The 18,201-nt window shown below is 45.7% G+C and overlaps 1 protein-coding gene across 3 annotated transcripts in view; it reads left to right on the top strand.

The window, feature by feature from the left end:
• LIN52 (lin-52 DREAM MuvB core complex component) overlaps positions 1-18,201 on the top strand; it is a 102,176-nt gene that overhangs the window by 81,168 nt on the left and 2,807 nt on the right. Inside the window, exon 6 of one of the 3 annotated variants that reach the window (XM_007521727.3) lies at positions 14,229-16,421. The exons of 1 other annotated variant lie outside the window; for it this stretch is intronic. In XM_007521727.3, coding sequence (XP_007521789.1) covers positions 14,229-14,284 — 56 coding nt within the window. In that variant the 3' untranslated portion in view covers positions 14,285-16,421. Of the gene's footprint in view, positions 1-930; positions 1,171-14,228; positions 16,422-18,201 lie in introns of those variants that run through there. One more of the 3 variants, XM_060175482.1, reaches the window with a different exon arrangement.

Below are 18,201 nucleotides of genomic sequence, written 5' to 3'. Positions count from 1 at the left end.
TGCAAGGACCCGCCTAAGGATCCTGGTTCGAGCCCTGGTTCGAGCGATGAAGCAGGTCTGCAGGTGTCTGTCTTTCTCTCCCCCTCTCTATCTTCCCCTCCTCTCTCCATTTCTCTCTGTCCTATCCAGCAACGACGACATCAATAACAACAGAAAAACAAGGGCCACAAAAGGGAATGAATAAATAAATAAATAAATATTTTTAAAAAGGGAGTCGGGCTGTAGCGCAGTGGGTTAAGCGCTGGTGGCGCAAAGCACAAGGACCGGCATAAGGATCCCGGTTCGAGCCCCGGCTCCCCACCTGCAGGGGAGTCGCTTCACAGGCGGTGAAGCAGGTCTGCAGGTGTCTGTCTTTCTCTCCTCCTCTCTGTCTTCCCCTCCTCTCTCCATTTCTCTCTGTCCTATCCAACAACGACAACAACAATAATAACTACAACAATAAAACAACAAGGGCAACAAAAGGGAATAAATAAACTAAATAAATTTTAAAAATTAAAAAAAAAAGTTTAAAAAAGAAAGAAACATCAGAAAGAGGGCCTGGAGGTGGCACACCTGTTTGAGGGCACACATTACAATGTGCAAGGGCCCGGGTTCAAGCCCCTGTTCCCCACCGGCAGGGGGAAGCTTCACGAGTGGTGAAGCAGGGCTGCAGGTCCCTCTTCGTCTCCCCCACCCCCTTCAATTTCTGGCTTTCTCTAGCCAATAAATAAATGAATGTAATTCATTAAAGAAAAGAAAAGAAACATCAGAAAGTATTAATTCTGGGAGTGGCAGATAGATTGCCCAATAGAGCCAGTGCCTTGCTGTATGTGAGGCTCCAGGAGTTTAAGACCCAACATCAAATGAGAAGTCCGCTGGTCTCTCACTCATTAAAAATGATAATAAAAATATTTCTCAAGTCCTTGACTCGAATTATTAATTGCCCAGCAGTCTGTCTTACGCAGAAGTCTGGCCTGGAGCACAGTGAAGAAGCCCAGCCTGGCAGGCTGCCCTGGAGCTGCTCTGCTGTATGCCGGCCCTGTGCCAGGGCGACAGAACACGTCCCACCTTCCTGTGAGAGAGACCTCAGCATTATTAATCACACGGCGGCCTTCTCCTCCTCCTCCAATGCATCCAGAACTCGTGTGAACAGCTCGCTGCTTCTGAAAGGACACTCCTAATTTATTTGCCTCTGCCAAATAGCTAACACCTAATACCTGGTGAGCAAGCACTCTGGAGCACTCTGGCACTCCTACCATTCAGCTGCCCCTTCGTGCTTCTCTCCTGCACAAACTGAAAACTACATCTTTCCCCTCTTCTTGTAGTCATGAAGAGCTAGTCAAATTTCAAAGGCCAAAAAAGAGTAATATTTTTTAAATAGAAGTGTATTTATATTTCCATCGGGGTTATCACTGGGATTCCATGCTTTTGTGTCAGATTCGTCATTCCTGGAGGCCATCCCCCCCCCCTTTGATAGGACAAAGAGAAATTGAGAGGGAATGGGGAGATAGGAAGAGAAAGAGAAACACCTGCAGCCTTGTGTCAGAACTCATGAAGCTTCCCCCTTGCAGGTGGGGGCAGGGAGTTTGAACCTAATCCCTGCACATGGTAGCATGTGTGCTCAACCAGGTGCGCCGCTGCCTGGCCCCATAGAAGGGTGACTTTTAAAGAAGAATTAAGGGCCTAGGTAGTGGCACAGTGAATAGGGTGCTGGACTTAGACGTCCTGAGTTTGACCCTGACATTCCATGTGCCAGGGTGATGCTCTGATTTTCTCTCCCCTCCCTATCTCGTGTTAATAAATAAAATCTTTCAGGGCCTGTGAAATAGCCCACTTGGATAGTATGCTACTTTGCTATGTGTGTAACCCAGGTTAGAACCTGGGCATCACTACACTGAAGGAAGCATCATTGCTATGGTCTCTCTTTCTCTCTCTCTCTCTCTCTCTCTCTCTCTCTCGCTCTCTATCTCTGCCTCTCTGTCTCTCTGCCTCTATGGGGTGGGGGGTTAGAGGAATGGAATAGGAGGAGGTGGTACTCTGTCTTCTTCTCCGCCTTGCCTTCTCTGTCTTATGTAAAACTATCTCACATACACATACATTAAATAAATCTTTTTTTTAAAACCATAATTATAGTGACCAAGGAGACAGAACAATGGATAAAGCATTGAACCCTCAAGCGTGAGGTCTGGATGGAGTTCAGCCCCTGGCATCACATGTGCCAGAGTAATGCACTGGTTCTTTCCTCCTCTCTCTTACTGATAAATATTTTTTTTAATTTATTTATTCATGAGAAAGATGAGAGATGAGAGAGAGAAGGAACCAGACATCACTCTGGTAAGTGTGCTGCCGGGGAATGAACTTGGGACCTTATGGTCGAGAATCCATTGCTTTATTCGCTGTGCCACCTCCCGGACCACACTGATAAATATTTTTTAAAATGATTATACCACGCAAAGTGCAAGGACCGGCCTAAGGATCCCGGTTCGAGCCCCCGGCTCCCCACCTGCAGGGGAGTCGCTTCACAGGCAGTGAAGCAGGTCTGCAGGTGTCTATCTTTCTTTCCCCCTCTCTTCCCCTCCTTCTCTCCATTTCTCTCTGTCCTATCCAGAACGACGACATCAATAACAACAATAATAATAACTGCAACAATAAAACAACAAGGGTAACAAAAGGGAAAATAAATAAATAAATATTAAAAAATGATTATACCAGATAGCATCTTTTTTTGTTAGTGATTTAATATTGACTTACAAAATTATGAGATAATAAGGGTATAATTCCATACTGTTCTCACCACCAGAGTTCTCTGTCCCCATTCCCCTCCATTAGAAACCAGTAGTTCTCCCAAGGTCACAAATATGAATTGACTATTATTTCTATAATTATCTATATGTGTAAATTTTCAGCTTTTTTTTTTTTTGTCCTGCCTTTTCTTCCTTTCTAAGGCACACCTATTGTTACTTTTGTTTTTTTGTATTTATTTATTTATTCCCTTTTGTTGCCCTTGTTGTTTTATTGCTGTAGTTATTGTTGTTATTGATGTCATTGTTGTTGGATAGGACAGAGAGAAATGGAGAGAGGAAGGGAGAGACAGACACCTGCAGACCTGCTTCACCTCTTGTGAAGAGACTCCCCTGCAGGCGGGGAGCCGGGGGCTCGAACTGGGATCTTTACGCCGGTTCCTGCTATTGTTGCTTTTGAATGTCATTTCTTTTTCTCTCTTCTCTCTCTGGGTCTTGATGGAATTAGAGGCAGAGCCCTCTGATCATCTTCCACTAACATTTCTTCCCCTTTGGGTTTATGGACCAAAATTCTTTTGGGGATGCCAAAGGTGGGAGTTAATTCCGTAAATGCTTTTCTGCTGGACATGGGCATGGGCAGGGCAGGTCAATCCATGCCCCCAGCCTGTTCCTGTCTTTCCTTAGTGGGGTGGAGCTCTGGAGAGGTGAGGTTCCAGAACACATCGGTGCATGATTCCTATTAAACAAGTTCTCTAAGACTAAGGAAATCAACCTATTCAGCATCTTGACATAAAGTAAACCAATGAGGTTTTTTATGTCCTCCTTTTTTTGGACAAAAATACTTACCAGGGGTCGAGCAGTAGTGCAATGGTTTAAGCGCACATGGCGCGAAGCTCAAGGACTGGTGTAAGGATCCTGGTTCGAGCCCGCGGCTCCTCACCTGCAGGGGTTCACTTCACTAGCCGTGAAGCAGGTCTGCGGGTTTCTGTCTTTCTCTCCCTGTCTCTGTCTTCTCCTCCTCTCTCGATTTCTCTCTGTCCTATCCAATAACAGTGACATCAGTAACAACAATAATAACAACAACGATAAAATAACATGGGCAACGAAAGGGGGGGGGGAGTCGCCACCAGTATAGTTAAAGGAAGGCAGCTGATTCTGTTTACCCTGTCACTCTAGTAGATTGGATTCTCCAGAGCATACGTGTTCCACAGATGCAAGCAGTTCACGCTTCCATTGGAGATGTGTCGTCTCCGTCCGTCCCCGCCCCCTCCCCTCCCCCCCTCTTTCTTCGTTTCAGCTGGAGCCCTGCTTCTTGGTGACAGGGTCAGGTAAAGAGGCACGTGCCACTTGGTAAACTAACGAGAGCCTGTTGTGAATGGCAGGATTTGCCAGTGAAGCAGGTCAGCTCCTAATTTGATGGGCAGTCCGTGTGTGGAAATGGAGTCTAAAGATAGAATTGGTGCATCGCTACCAGCAACAGACAGGTGAGGCCTAGTAGAGAAGGCATCTGCTAGGGCCAGGTGGTGGTGGACCTGGGATAGAGTCCCCGGCCCCCACCTGCAGGGGAAGGCTTTGCAAATGGTGAAGCAGTGTTGCGGTTGTCTCTCTGTCCTCTGTCTCTCCTCTCCCTCTCGATGTCTAGCTGTCTCTATCCAACACATAAAAAAAGAAGAGGAGCCTCATGTTTGCACCAGCACTCTGCTCCCACAGAGCAAGACTGCTCAAGCTCTGTTACACTGTCCATCTCGCAATCGTTTCATGTCTCCCTTTCTCAACCATTTACTGTACGTGAAGTAACTGTTGCACAAGTGTATACATAAAATTTTCTTTTAATGTGGGGGTCAATTATTAGGTGACATGATACTCAAATCAGGACTGACATTTTCCTGATCTGCGGTGGTAGTCTGCTTCCAAACAGGCCAGTTATGTTAACAGCTTACAGGCACCGCTTCCTTACTTTTCAGACGTGGTGCTGGGGTCAAACACAGGGCCTTACAGGCGTGCTCTACCATGGAGCTCCTGGCCTGGTTTTTTTATTTTATATTTTTATGAGGCAGAGAGGGAGAAGACACCAAAGCATTGTTTCACCATCTATAGACAGAAAGTCCCAGCTTTTTTTAGCTTTAGTGTTCTCTGACGGTCCTCGATGAGTCCCAGGGCCTCAGGCATGGAAGACAGGTGCTTGGCCCGCTGAACAACTGACCTTCTGGGGACTGCTTGCCTTCTTTCTTTCCCCCTCTCTTCCTTCCTTTTTCTCCCTCTTCTTCCCTTCCTTCCTCCCTCCCTCCCTCCCTTCCTTGTCTTGTAACCAGTGGTGTATTTTGATTGGCATTAAACAGAAATGGGATGGAGAGGTAAGAACACTGACTCTGAAAACACCCACCAGACCCCCCTCTTCATTAGTGGCATCTCAGCTCGGTTTGTTTTTTTCTCATTCCAGTCAGTCATTTTGCTTTTACTGCTTAACAATGACAGAACTCCTTGCATACTGTGTTTAGCTGGAGAATTTTTCATTTATCAGTGTAAAAAACAAAGACAGTTTTCAAACTTTTTTTGGATGTAGCTATTACATGTAGGACTGTCTTTGTTTGTTTATAATTTATTTGATAGGACAGAAGTTGAGAGGGGAGGGTTGGAGGAGATAGAGAAAGATAGACACCTGCAGACCTGCTTCACCTCTCATGAAGCTTCCCCCTTGCAGGTAAGGAGTAGGGGCTCAAACTCAGGTCGGCAGGCATGGCAATATGTGCTTTTAACCAGGTGTGCCACCACTGGACCTCAACAGCTGTCTGTCTTTAAATAGGGTTAAGTTACTCCAAAAGAAATGAACACTGGGGGGTCAGGTGGTCACACAGCAGGTTAAGTGCACATGGCACAAAGTGCAGGGACCAGTGTAAGGATCCTGGTTCGAGCCCCCAGCTCCCCACCTGCGCGGGGGTGGGGGTGGGCTTCACAGGCGGTGAAGCAGGTCTGCAGGTGTCTGTCTTTCTCTCCCCCTCTCTGTCTTCCTCCTCTCTCCATTTCTCTCTGTCCTGTCCAACAACAATGACAGCAATAACAACAATAATAATAACCACAAGAACAATATAAAACAACAAGGGCAACAAAAAAGGGGGGACAGTATCCTCCAGGAGCAGTGGATTTGTGGTGCAGGCATCAAGCCCTAGCAATAACCCTGGAAGCAAAAAAAAAAAATTAATTAAATCAAAAAGAAAAAGAAATGAATAGTAGCTTTCCTATCAAGTATCCTGATATTTAAGTGAACTTTTAAAAAATATTTATTTATTTGCTAGGACAGAGAGAAATTTAGAGGGGAAAGAAGGGAAGACAGAAAGGAAAGAGAAACACCTGTAGCACTGCCTCTATGCTCGTGAAACTCCCCTTCTGCAGGCAGAGAGAGACCCAGGTCCTTGCACATAGTAAGTAATGTATGTGGTCAGCCACATGTGCCACCACCCGGCCTCTTTAAATAGCCTTTTATGGAATGATAGAAATAAGTATTAGTACACTAACTAGCATTTATGGGGGGGAGGGTGGAGAGAGAAAGAGAAAGGTGGAGAGAAACTTTGTGCTAATCCCACCTTAATAGACACAGAAACTCTAGCTCAGAACTTGGGTTGGATGACTTGCACTCAGTGGTTCAGGGTCAGTGTAGGTGCTGGGGTTCGAATGCAAGTCTGTATGCCCAGCTCTTTCCACAATGTTAAGCTGTACGCTTTGTTTTTCACCACTCATATTAGATTCTCAAAGACAGTCCATTGTCACTCTTGAGGATATGAGAGAACCCAGAGGAAAGTAACTCTTCTCCAGCTCAATAATGTTCTCTAATTATCCTGAGGCACAGAAATGTTTAAAGTACTTTGTCTTGGAATTGAGAAACCAAACATGAGTTTTTCCCATTTCATTAAAAAGTTCATCTTTACCTTGTTCCTTACATTCAGACCATGCAGAATTTTATCTGGCAATTGCCTCAGAGCTATAATCTGGGAATCTTTCTGTAATGAAACCCATATGTCATGGGTGAAAGGTGCAAATCCCTGGCGGAGAGGGCTGGTTTTGTGAGAGACTCTGCACCCAATCTCGTTACCCAGGGTGCCTCTAGTAATCCCTCATCCCCTCACCAGTGAGAAATCAATCTGTACCACTGAATCTTTTTCAACCAGCCACTAGAAAATTTACTGCAGAGGAGGCAGTTTGGGGATAGTCATTGTGGAAAGGGAGCCAGAGGCAAGGCTAAATGCAGGATGGAGAAAGTGAGTGAGCGTCTGAAGAAGAGAGAGATCATATTAAACCACACGCCACCTCCGGAGCAAGCAAGGTGGCGTCCTCCCTTCAGCCCTGGCCTCCTAGTGGAGCCGAGCATTTACAGCTGCCACAGACCTGACAGGGGCCGTAGAAACAGCCACAACCTGGAAGTTGATTGGGGTTTGTCCATTTGCCATCTTGGTGCAGCCCCCTCCTTCACATTCTCTGCAGCGGTTCACATGTCCGCCTGTGGTGCGACTCTGTCAGCTGACTGGATCTGTCCACAAACTGAGGGGGCTGTGACCCATGACTGCACGCGGGGGGTCACGCTGCTCTTCTGCACAACATACCCTGTGGCAGCTGCTGACCAGCATGTTCTTCTTGGCATGGTTACTAGAATATGGTGGTTGCGTTGTCTTCCTGTTGAGCCTTATAGTCCTAGAGAGTTGATCCAGAAGTAGAAAATCACTAAGAGGACCAGGGAGGTAATACCATTGTCACAACAGGTTTTCATGGCTGAGACACCAAAGGCCCCCAAGTTCAAACCCTAGCACCGGCATGAGCTGAGCTGAGCTGAGCTGTGTGTGTGTGTGTGTGTGGGGGGGAGGGCAAAGTCAACAAACTTTACTGACTATAAATCTCTCGAGCAGTCTGAGTCTTCTAACACTGTGAAAGAAAAGAACTAGGAAAAACCAAGAAAGGGATCAAAGAGAATTCCTCACCAGTTACAGGGCATACCTTCCTCAGCGCAAGCTTCTTGAGCCCCAGCGTCATGTGGAAATAACCACAGCGCTATTACCCCACTAACCATGGATAGTGGGGTAATACTGTGCTGTCTCTCCTCTTGTCCATCTCTCCCTCTAGCCTCTGTCTTGCTGAGCTAAAGAATGAGAAAAGTAGAACCAGGAGGGCAGGGGTAGGTAGCATAATAGTTATGCAAAGAAACTCTCATGCCTGAGGCTCTGAAGTCCCAGGTTCAGTCCCCTGCACCACCATAAGCCAGAGCTGAGCAGTGCCCTGGTGTTTCTCTCTGCATGTCTCTCAAAAACAAAAAAATAGGGGGTCAGGCAGTAGCGCACGTGGCACAAAGCACAAGGACCTCGAGGTCCCAGGCCCCCACCTGCAGGGGAGTCGCTTCACAGGCAGTGAAGCAGGTCTGCAGGTGTCTGTCTTTCTCTCCCCCTATCTTCCCCTCCTCTCTCCATTTCTCTCTCTTGTATCCAACAACGATAATAACAACAACAAGGGCAACAAAAGGGGGGGGGAGGTGGCCTCCAGGAGCAGTGGATTCATGGTGCAGGCACTGAGCCCCAGCAATAACCCTGAGGCAAAAAAAAAATTAAAATTAAAAATTAAAAAATTAAATTAAAAAAAAAAGTTGACCCAGGAGAGGTGGTATCATGCTTGCAAGGTCCCTGCACCACAGTTTGGAAAGAAAGGAAGGAAGGAAGTCACAGAGAAAAAAGAAACTGGAAATCCTAAAGAGCAATTTATTTTAACCTGGCCATTAAAGCTAGAATTGCACCAAAACTTCAGTGCTGGGAAGAAAGAATGGAATAAGGCAGGGGAAATAGAAACACCTTCTCTCTGTAAACATGTGGTAGACATCTCTAGAGGCTTTTCTCCCAAGGAGATTTAAATCCTTGTTTGTTTTTTTTTTCTTCTTTAAGATGTTTGCATGTGGAAGGTAGGGGGGTGCGTGTGTGTGTGTGTGTGTGTGTGTGTGTGTGTGTGTGTGTGTGTGTGTAGGAGAATATAGAATAGTAGCAGAAGGCTGTCTCCCGCTTCCTAATGGGATTTTGTAGCAGCATGTGTGAGTTTGTTTCAGAAGTCAAAAATGAACAGATGTTGGTATAAATTACCTCTGTGTGTGATGTCTTGCAAATTAAAAGCACGGTTGGCATCACTAGGTTTCGGGGGTGCAGTCAGTGGGTGGTGATTACTGTAGCAGGTAGGTAGGAATCTTCACGCAGCGGCAGAGAGGAGAGCAAGGAGAAAGAAATGAAGAATGAAATAAGGGGTCTGTGAATTAATCAGAGATGTTAACATCGCTTATGACAAGTGAACAGGAGGGCACGTGCTCTGGAGCGGCCCCTGACCCACAGCAATTTCTTAGTGCATGAAAAGGGGCTGGTGTGTAGGCAGTGATTTATAAGGCACAGCCCTCTTTTAGGGAGCAGCTATGTCACGAATTCGTATATCTCCTATATGGGACTGGCGAGCAGAAAACTTTCTCCCCTCCCATGCAGAAGATGATGTCTTTTGAATTACTTCTACTTTTACGGTGGTTTCCTGCAGCTCTGTGTACTTAGATTAGGTTGAAGGGGGGAGGAATGATTGAGTGGGAAAGGGGGCTGTTAAAAAGGATTGGTTAAATTCAAGGAGAGCTCGCCCCTGAGAGACTTTGGAACATCCATTTATTTTCCCTTTAAAATCCTGTTGATCCCTCACATAGATCGGGTCCTTTGCTGTTTTATGTCCTAAGATATTGGTCATTCTCCCATTTAGGGAAAATAAACAGTACAGCACTGGGGGGGGGGGGTTGGTTTTGAAGGACAAGAAGCAGCAGTAAACAGAGAGGTGTTGCTGGCCCAGGATGTTTGGGACAGGACTGTTGTATCCAGCAGAGTTGCCGGCTTTTTATTTTTGTTTTTGTTCATATCACCCATATCTGGTGTCCAGAGCACCTGCTTCTAGCCATGTTGTAAGGGCACTTGATGTATGTTACTAACATTTGATACTTACTATGTAGTGGGAAGAAGGCCATCTGGTAGAAAACCCATCCAGAAGAAATAAATGATGAGACCCACATTGGCCAGAGGTAAAAGTCAGTTTCTATGGGATGAGACTAAGGGAAAGGGTCCAGGGAGCAGGATTTTTGAAATTCCTAGCCTCCATTCTTATCCTAGCCTCCATTCTTATCCATTCTTATCACTCATGCAGGAGATACTGAGTACAGAAGCAGACTGTTTACCAGCAAGCAAAAGTGGGCCAGTGCCTCCACTATCTCATACATGTTGATGGGACAAGAAAAAGGCAGGGCATAGGTAGTATTGACATGCTACTCCTTTTACAGATGCAGAAGCTGAGGCACAGAGACTGTAGCCTGTCCAAGGTGTTACACAGCTACTAAGAGCTGGAACTTCAACTTCATCCACACCCTGTGGTCTCTCAAAGAGGTTCACACCTCCCCCAGGGACAAGGAAGTGTTGTCTAGATTTCCTCTAGGGAAGTTAGTCCCCATCTTGCCATTAATCTGGCATTAGTTCCATCCAGGGAAATGATTTTTCTTACCAAATAAAGTAAATTTTAAAAATAACCTCAAAGGGGGCCAGGTGGTAGCGCAGTGGGTTAAGCGCACATGGTGTGAAGCGTAAGGACCGGCGTAAGGATCCTGGTTCGAGCCCCCCGGCTCCCCACCTGCAGGGGAGTTGCTTCACAGGCGGTGAAGCAGGTCTGCAGGTGTCTTTCTCTCTCTTCCCCCTCTCTGTCTTCCCCTCCTCTCTTGATTTCTCTCTGTCCTATCCAACAACAACAGCAATGGCAACAAGGGCAACAGAGTGGGGAAACATGGCCTCCAGGAGTAGTGGATCGGTAGTTCAGGCACCAAGCCTCAGCGATAACCTTGGAAGCAAATAAATAAATAACCTCAAAATGTAGAGAACTGAATAATACCAAGTATTTAAATTTTTTATTATTTATTTTTCCTTTTGTTGTCCTTGTTTTTTTAACAATTACTTTTTTTTATATTTATTCCTTTTTGTTGCCCTTGTTGATTTTTTTTGTTGTTGTTGTAGCTATTGTTGTTGTTATTAATGTCATTGTTGTTGAATAGAGAGAAATGGAGAGAGGAGGGGAAGACAGACAGGGGGAGAGAAAGACCCTGCAGACCTGCTTCACCTCCTGTGGAGTGACCCCCCTGCAGGTGGGGAGCCGGCGGCTCAAACTGGGATCCTTTCACTGTCGTTGTTGTTGTTGTTGTAGTTATTATTCTTGTTGATGTCATCATTGTTGGATAGAACAGAGAGAAATGGACAGAGGAGGGGAAGACAGAGAGGGGGAGAGAAAGACAGACACCTGCAGACCTGCTTCACCGTTTGTGAAGTGACTCCCCTGCAGGTGGGGAGCCGGGGGCTCAAACCGGGATCCTTGTGCTTTGTGCCACATGCGCTTAACCTGCTGTGCTACCACCCGACCCCCAGCCAATAACAAGTCTTATTTTCCCCACCTGCAGGGGGTCGCTTCACAAGCAGTGAAGCAGGTCTGCAGGTGTCTATCTTTCTCTTCTCCCTATGTTCCCCTCCTCTCTTGATTTCTCTCTGTTCTATCCAGCAACAACAGCAATGGCGGCAATAAGGATGACAACAACAAAGGCAAAACAAGGGCAATTAAATGGGAAAATGGCCTCTAGGAGCAGTGGATTCCTAGTGCGGGCGCTGAGCCCCAGCAGTAACCCTGGAGGGGACAAAAATGAAAACAAAATAAAAAAAAACAAGTCTTAAGTGTTTTTCTGCAAAAGGGAAGGCAAGAACTTTACTGTGTTGTGGGTCTAGTAGATACTTTGTACAGCACTCTGCATAGTGCTGGTGAAATCAAGTACCTTCCACAGAATCTCTGGTCTGGGCTTTACACTTGAGGTGAGGAAGACAAGTATAGAAACAAGTAGTAGCAAGTCATAAGGGAATTAATTTTGTCTCTGTAGGATCTGGTGTCATCTACTTAAAAAGGAGCGGCCAGTTGGATTTGGGCTGAGGTGGAGTCCTGAGCACATTAGACAGGACCTAGGACTGGGGTTTCTATCTTGGGTTAATATAATGTACGTTTCCTTTTGTCAGAGCTTAGGAACTTGGGAAAGATGGGAACTGAATAAACTGCACTTACCTAAAGCCTTCCGGTGGCGACAGAGTTGCTGCTGGTTTATTTCTTTGTTGTACAAACAGACCAGTAACTGTTAGGTGGTGGTGGGCTGGGGAGTGGAGCTCGTTTTCGCAGCACTGTTTGTTCTGGACGAGGCAAAGGCAGTGAGGTAACTCAGGCAAAGACCCTTCTCATCCTTGCAGGCTTCTCTGTAGCCACCTCACCTTAAAAAAAATATTACTTACCTGTTTATTTTACGAGAGAAACAGGTGCCAGAGCATGTCTCCAACCTCTGCATCCCCAGGGATCAAACCTGGGGAGGGGGGTTGCAGATATGCAGATCCTATACCCTGCCCCACCTCCCCTCTGTCTCACTTACTTGACCACGGTGGAGGTGTTTTCTTGGGCTTTCAAAGACCTGCTCTCTGCCCACTGCACAGTCGACATTTCTGACCCCAGGACCTCAGAAACTTTCACACAGTTAGGTCCCTTTAAGAGATCTCAAAGGATGGTCTTATGGAGAGGAGAGTGAAGGGAATAGCATGCACAGACAAATTTTGAGGATTTGCTTGACAGAACTAACACTGCGGGCTTGTGGAGTGGCCCTTATAATTGAGAAGCATTTTACTTTTCCTGCAGAGCACCGTATGTAGGAAAGTAGCTGTGTAAACCCTCTCGAAACTACAGTATTCAAAGATTGATAGTCCGAAAGTAGGAGAAAGACGCATAAACCTTGCCTGGCAATATTAAATATCTAAGGACCGACAATGCCAAGAGAGAGAAGACCAAAACTCCATAAACCCCGCTTTATTACACTATCCACGGATGAACTGCGCTGGGGGAATATAAACAGTTATATTGCAGCATCCAGGGACCACCACTACTGAGAGACTGACTGAACCATCTCTGATTCTGACTGGAGATTCTGACTGTCAAGATGCCAGAGACCCAGAGAAGACTTTAATCTTGGTTAGAGTGTAGCCTCCAGCAAGAAATCCCCTCAGAATAGTGAACATGAATATTAGGCTTCATTCTTACGGGGGGGGGGGGGGTGTCTTTCGTTATTTATTTATAAAGGGGTGGGGGATAGGCTAGAGCATGACTGGCATTTGCGGTGCTGTGGGTGAAGCTCGGGACTGCATGCTTGAGTCGAGCTCCATGCTCGCTGGGCCAGCAGCAGCCTTATCGTTAGTATATTTTATCACTTTATAGGCGGACTAATGGTTACAGGACAATAGTTGACACATGGCTATGATTTATGATATTATAACTTTTTTTTTTCTTTTTCATTTTATTATTAGAGAGACAGAAATGGAGAGGGGAGGGGGAGACAGAGAGACACCTGCAGCCCTGCTTCACCACTCGTGAAGGTTTCCCCCTGCAGGTGGGGTCCCGGGGCTTGAACCCCGGTCCTTGCGCACTGTCAAGTGTGAGCGCTTCTATAACTTTTTTTTTAAGGGTGAATGGGTGATAAAATCTCCTTTAGTTGACCTGTGTCTTAAGCAACTGTCAACTTCAGAAGACCTTTTTTACTTTTTCATTTTAATTTTTTTTAATTAATTAATTTAATTTTAAAGTAATTAATTTTATTTTTTCCCTTTTGTTGCCCTTGTTGTTTATCATTGTTGTTGTTATTATTGTTGTCATTGTTAGGACAGACAGAAATGGAGAGAGGAGGGGAAGACAGAGGGGGGGAGAAAGACACTTGCAGACCTGCTTTACCACCTGTGAAGCGACTCCCCTGCAGGTGGGGAGCGGGGGCTTGAACCGAGATCCTTACACTGTGGTGTGCTTTGTGCCACGTGCACTTCACCTGCTGTGCCACCGCCCAGCTTCCCAGAAGACCTTTTTAAAAGTAGATCTATGTATAAAGGATAAAGGAGAGAACCACAACATCACTCTGGCATGTACAGTGCTGGGTATTGAAGTCAAGACCTTATTCTTAACAGTCCAACTCTTTATCCATTGTACCACCTCCCAGGCCACCAGAACAGCTTTTATACAAACTTGAGTTGTGTCAGTAGTGGCTTGTGTTCATTGGTTAGAGGTGGCAGAATCTACTATGGTAGTGACTTTCTACACCGTTTGCTTTGTTTATTTTTACCTATAGTACATTTTCTTATTTTTTTTATTACCTTTAATCAGAGAGATTCAGATCTGAAAGATACAGAAGAAAAGAGAGAGTAGAGCCGTATTCAGCTCTGGTTTACAGTGGTGCTAGGGATTGAACCTGGGACCTCAGAGCCTCCGGCATGAAAGTCTTACAAAAGCATCAGACTATCTCCCCAGCCCCTCTACACAGTTTAAATCAATCCGCACTTTAAGCTTAAATCTTCTTGTGACCCCCCCCCCCACCTTTTCAAATGGTAGGTCTTCACTGAGCTGTCTTTCTCTTTGTGATTCCAGCCAGAGAAATGACTCGAGGGAAATTCCTCAACATTCTAGAGAAACCCAAGAAGTAGCAGCTGCTGGTGGACAGGATGTCCTGGGGACTGGAATCACACTCGCCTGCAAGTGCAGCTCGGCCTCCGGAAACCTCACAGCTTCTCGGAGAGGCCGGAGGACGTGCCTCCAGGACTGACCCTCTCCCTTGCCCCTGGCACACTGCACCTCTCAGACGCTCACTCGTCGGCCAGAGAAGAACCTGCTGCAGCCGAGGATCAGCGCCACTACTCAGTCAGCTTCTCCGCTTTGGCACCAGAGGGTAGAGCAGCGTAAAGACCAAGTCCTGCTTTCTTCCAGAAATGATTCAGGAGCCTCAGCATCTTACAGTTGATTTGATCCGGTGATGGCAAAGTCGGCTGAGACCTGTTGAATGTAGGGGTTCTTTTGAGTTGTACTTGAGACCAGATAGAGATCTCTGGACCAGGCCAGCAGCTGGCCTGTGACCTCTCCGGTCTATACCAGACTCCAGGAATCCCCAGATTGAGAAGCCAGTGTCTTTATTGGCATGTACACCGGTTTTTAAAAACTCTACACCTCTGATAATAGTCTTATCCTCTAAATGCATCCTTTTCCCCACCTCCCCTCCCCTGCTGTTGGTTCTGACCCCACAAAAGAGGATGGACCCCAAAGTATGAGGTCTTCATCCCAATCAGCTTGTGTGGTGAGAGACCATTGTGAGGTTGCATTGGGTTCTAGACATTAAGCCTAATGTAAAGGCAGCAGAAAGGATGTGAGTTCTAGTTGATCTATTATAGGGTCAAGCAAGAAAGTTATATGGCCTGGAAGCTGGAATGGGGTTATTTGTAGGAGTTCTGTCCTTACAGGAATGCGCTGTGGGATGGGGCAATGGTTTGCCTCCCATGTTCCCTCTCACAGTGCGTACAGAGTATGACAGAAACACGGGTAAAAGGAAAACAGCTTCCTAACTTCAACCCAACCCTTGTGGAGCTCTTTGTCAATCTCTGTTCTCTGTGTTAGAACCTAGAAGTCCAGCCCATGGTTTTCTGTATTTCACCTAGGAGCCAACTCCCAGCCTCTACAGTCTTTTAGAAAGTATGTGGAGTTTTCTAAGCTTTCTGAAAATACCGCCTCTGTGGCAGTCATCTGATGGCATTTGAACACAAGCAAAGAAGTGGTCAGGATTTTGGTTGAGTGTGCTTAGCCACAATGCTGCTGACTTTAATAACAGCTGGTGCGTTCACCATTTCCTGATGTTACGGCTCTATGACTACCCATGCAGCTGTGCATATTAAAAAAGGGGAGGACTGAACACAAGACACAGAGGGTGAGTGTGAGGAAGAAAAGATTCAGCTTGGGTGCTATATAGAAAGTTATATTGGAGAGACTTTGATTTTAATATAAACTTATTATTAACATTCCTTTATCTCTAAATGCGGTTGGAGAGAGAGAGTGAGTGTGTGTGTGTGTGTGTGTGTGTGTGTGTGTGTGTGTGTGTGTGTGTGTATTTGTAAGAGAGAGTCTAAATGGGCAAGATAGATAGTGCCATGATGTCAGATTCCTTTTGCTGTGTTGATGAGAGTTGATAATGTTTGGCACTTTCAAGTGCATGGGGATTGAGACCTGTGTGGAGTCTGTTGAACGACTTTCCCAAAACTGACTGGCACCTGTAACCGGAAGCTGCAGAGTTGGTTTTTGGTCTGCTTTCACTTCTTTTTCTGTCATCTTATTCACCAGCACTTATGTAAGTAGATGTTTTAGAATTACGATATTTATTGGTTTTATGTTTGTCATCCATTGAAATGTTGATGATGTATTTTTATATTGGTAATATAAATTTATGTACAATGTGTGTGAGTATGTGTTACAGGATATTAGAGGATTATTCTTTGTATGTGGTCATTTCTGTGACATCATAATAAAGTATGTCCCTTTTATAAGAGTGAGTTTTTCCTCAAAGGCCCACATTGCCTGTTTAAAGCACAGACCATGTCAGAAAATGTAGCTGTATGATAAATAACTGACTGTTTTCCCTTAAAACACAGTGAGTGGTTGGGGCTTTGTGATCAGCTACTTGCTCTCAGAGCTTCCAGTCTGTCCTGGCAGCCACCTGGCTCATGACCACTCAGCTGCCCAAAGCAGGTTTAGAAGCCCTCGATACATCTTTGTGTTTATTAATAAAGTCTGGATCTCTCATCCTGCCTTCAAAGACTGTTCATATAATCCTAGTCAGCCCTCCAGTGTGGCTTCCTTCCTCTGCAGTATCCGAAGTCTCTCTTTCAGTTAATCTGAGCAATTCACAGTCCTCACTTGAGTACCTTTGTTCATGCCATTGGGCTTCTGGAAAGTCACATCCCTTCTGCACATGTGAGCCTGTCCTTCCTGGAAGACCTCTGAAACAAATGAGCCTTTTCTCTGAGTGCCCACGACACTTCACACATTATCCTGATGACTCTTAACCACACTCACCCTCCATTTAAGTAACCTGCACATCTAGTTGATTGTCCTACTCAATTATAAGCCACCTCAGGGCTGTGACTATCTTCTACACATCTAGTTCTTCTTTAGTATCTTCTTTGATCTGGGGACTCAGAACTTATCTCTTAGCAGGCTTCCAGTTAAACATTGATAGATTGAAAGTGAAGATTGTGGAGCCTGGCAGTTATGCGCCTGGCTGAGAGCACACATCACCATGCACGGGGACCTGGTGGCTGAGAGCGCACATCACCGTGCACGGGGACCTGGTGGCTGAGAGCGCACGTCACCGTGCACGGGGACCTGGTGGCTGAGAGCGCACATCACCGTGCACGGGGACCTGGTTTCAAGCCCCCGCTTCCCAGCTGCAGGCGGGATGCTTCATGAATGGGGAGGCAGGCCTGCAGGTGGCTGTCTGTCTTTCTCTCTACCTCTCTATTTCCCCCACCCCTCTCAATTTCTCTCTGGCCTATCAAAATAGGAAAGAAGGAGGAAAAAGAAAGAAAGAAGAAAAGAGGAGGAAGGAAGGCAAAGAAAGAAGAAATAAAGAGAGGGAGCGAGGGAAGGAGGGAGGAAGAGAGGGCCGGGGAGGCGGCGTAATGGTTATGTAAAAGACTTTCATCCTTGTGGCTCTGAGATCCCAGGTTCAATCCCCAGCCCCACCATAAGCCAGAGCTGAGCATTTCTCTCTGTGAGAAAGAAAAAGAAAGAGAGCAAGAACGACAGAAAGAAAACACAGATTGCCCTGACGCTGCAGCCCTTCGTGTGCGTTTCTTTACCTCTTCAAGAATTAGAGAGCAGCAGGTGTTCACCAGTACTACCATCTCCCATCTGTAGCTCACCTGCTGGGACCAGGCATACCTTTCTAGAGAAAATACTTCACTTTTAGGAAGCAGGTTGTTCAGTGTCTTTGATTCACTTTTATTACTAAGAAAACATCTGAATTCTATGATCTAGAAAAACATGGCTGACTGAACAGGGACAGTGTTATGAATGTTGTGCGCTACGTCTTCAGAGGTTATTGTTCTAATTAAATATTAGTTAGTTCCTCACCCATTCATGTTCCCTTTCACTTTGCCATTCTGAAGACCATCCTTGTAACATTTGTTATAAGATTGTACTAATCTGAGGAGCATAACATTAATATTTGGTATCACATTTTCAAATGTTTTTTTTTTTTTAATGTTTTTATATATTTGAGAGTGAGAATGAAAGAGGAGGGGAAAAGAAAGCACCAGAATTCTCAGTTCTGACATGAGGTGGTGCTGAGATGCTGAGATTTAAAGCTGAGACTTCGGGGCCTCTGGCATGAAAAGCTGACGCTCTAATCAGACTGAGCTGTCTTCTTAGCCCCAAGTTTTCAAATCACATTTGAATCTTTTTCTCCCATAGTTTGTATTGCTTGTTCACTTTGACCTTGGGCTTTAGACCTGCACTAATTTGCTTGACTTTACGACCATCATTAGGACACTAAAAACTCGCAAGATATTAATTGCATTGA

The sequence above is a fragment of the Erinaceus europaeus genome, chromosome 16, assembly GCF_950295315.1.
Source record: "Erinaceus europaeus chromosome 16, mEriEur2.1, whole genome shotgun sequence".
NCBI classification, from domain to species: Eukaryota; Metazoa; Chordata; class Mammalia; order Eulipotyphla; family Erinaceidae; genus Erinaceus; species Erinaceus europaeus.
Note: the sequence above shows the minus strand (reverse complement) of the source record. Positions and strands in the feature narration are given on the sequence as shown.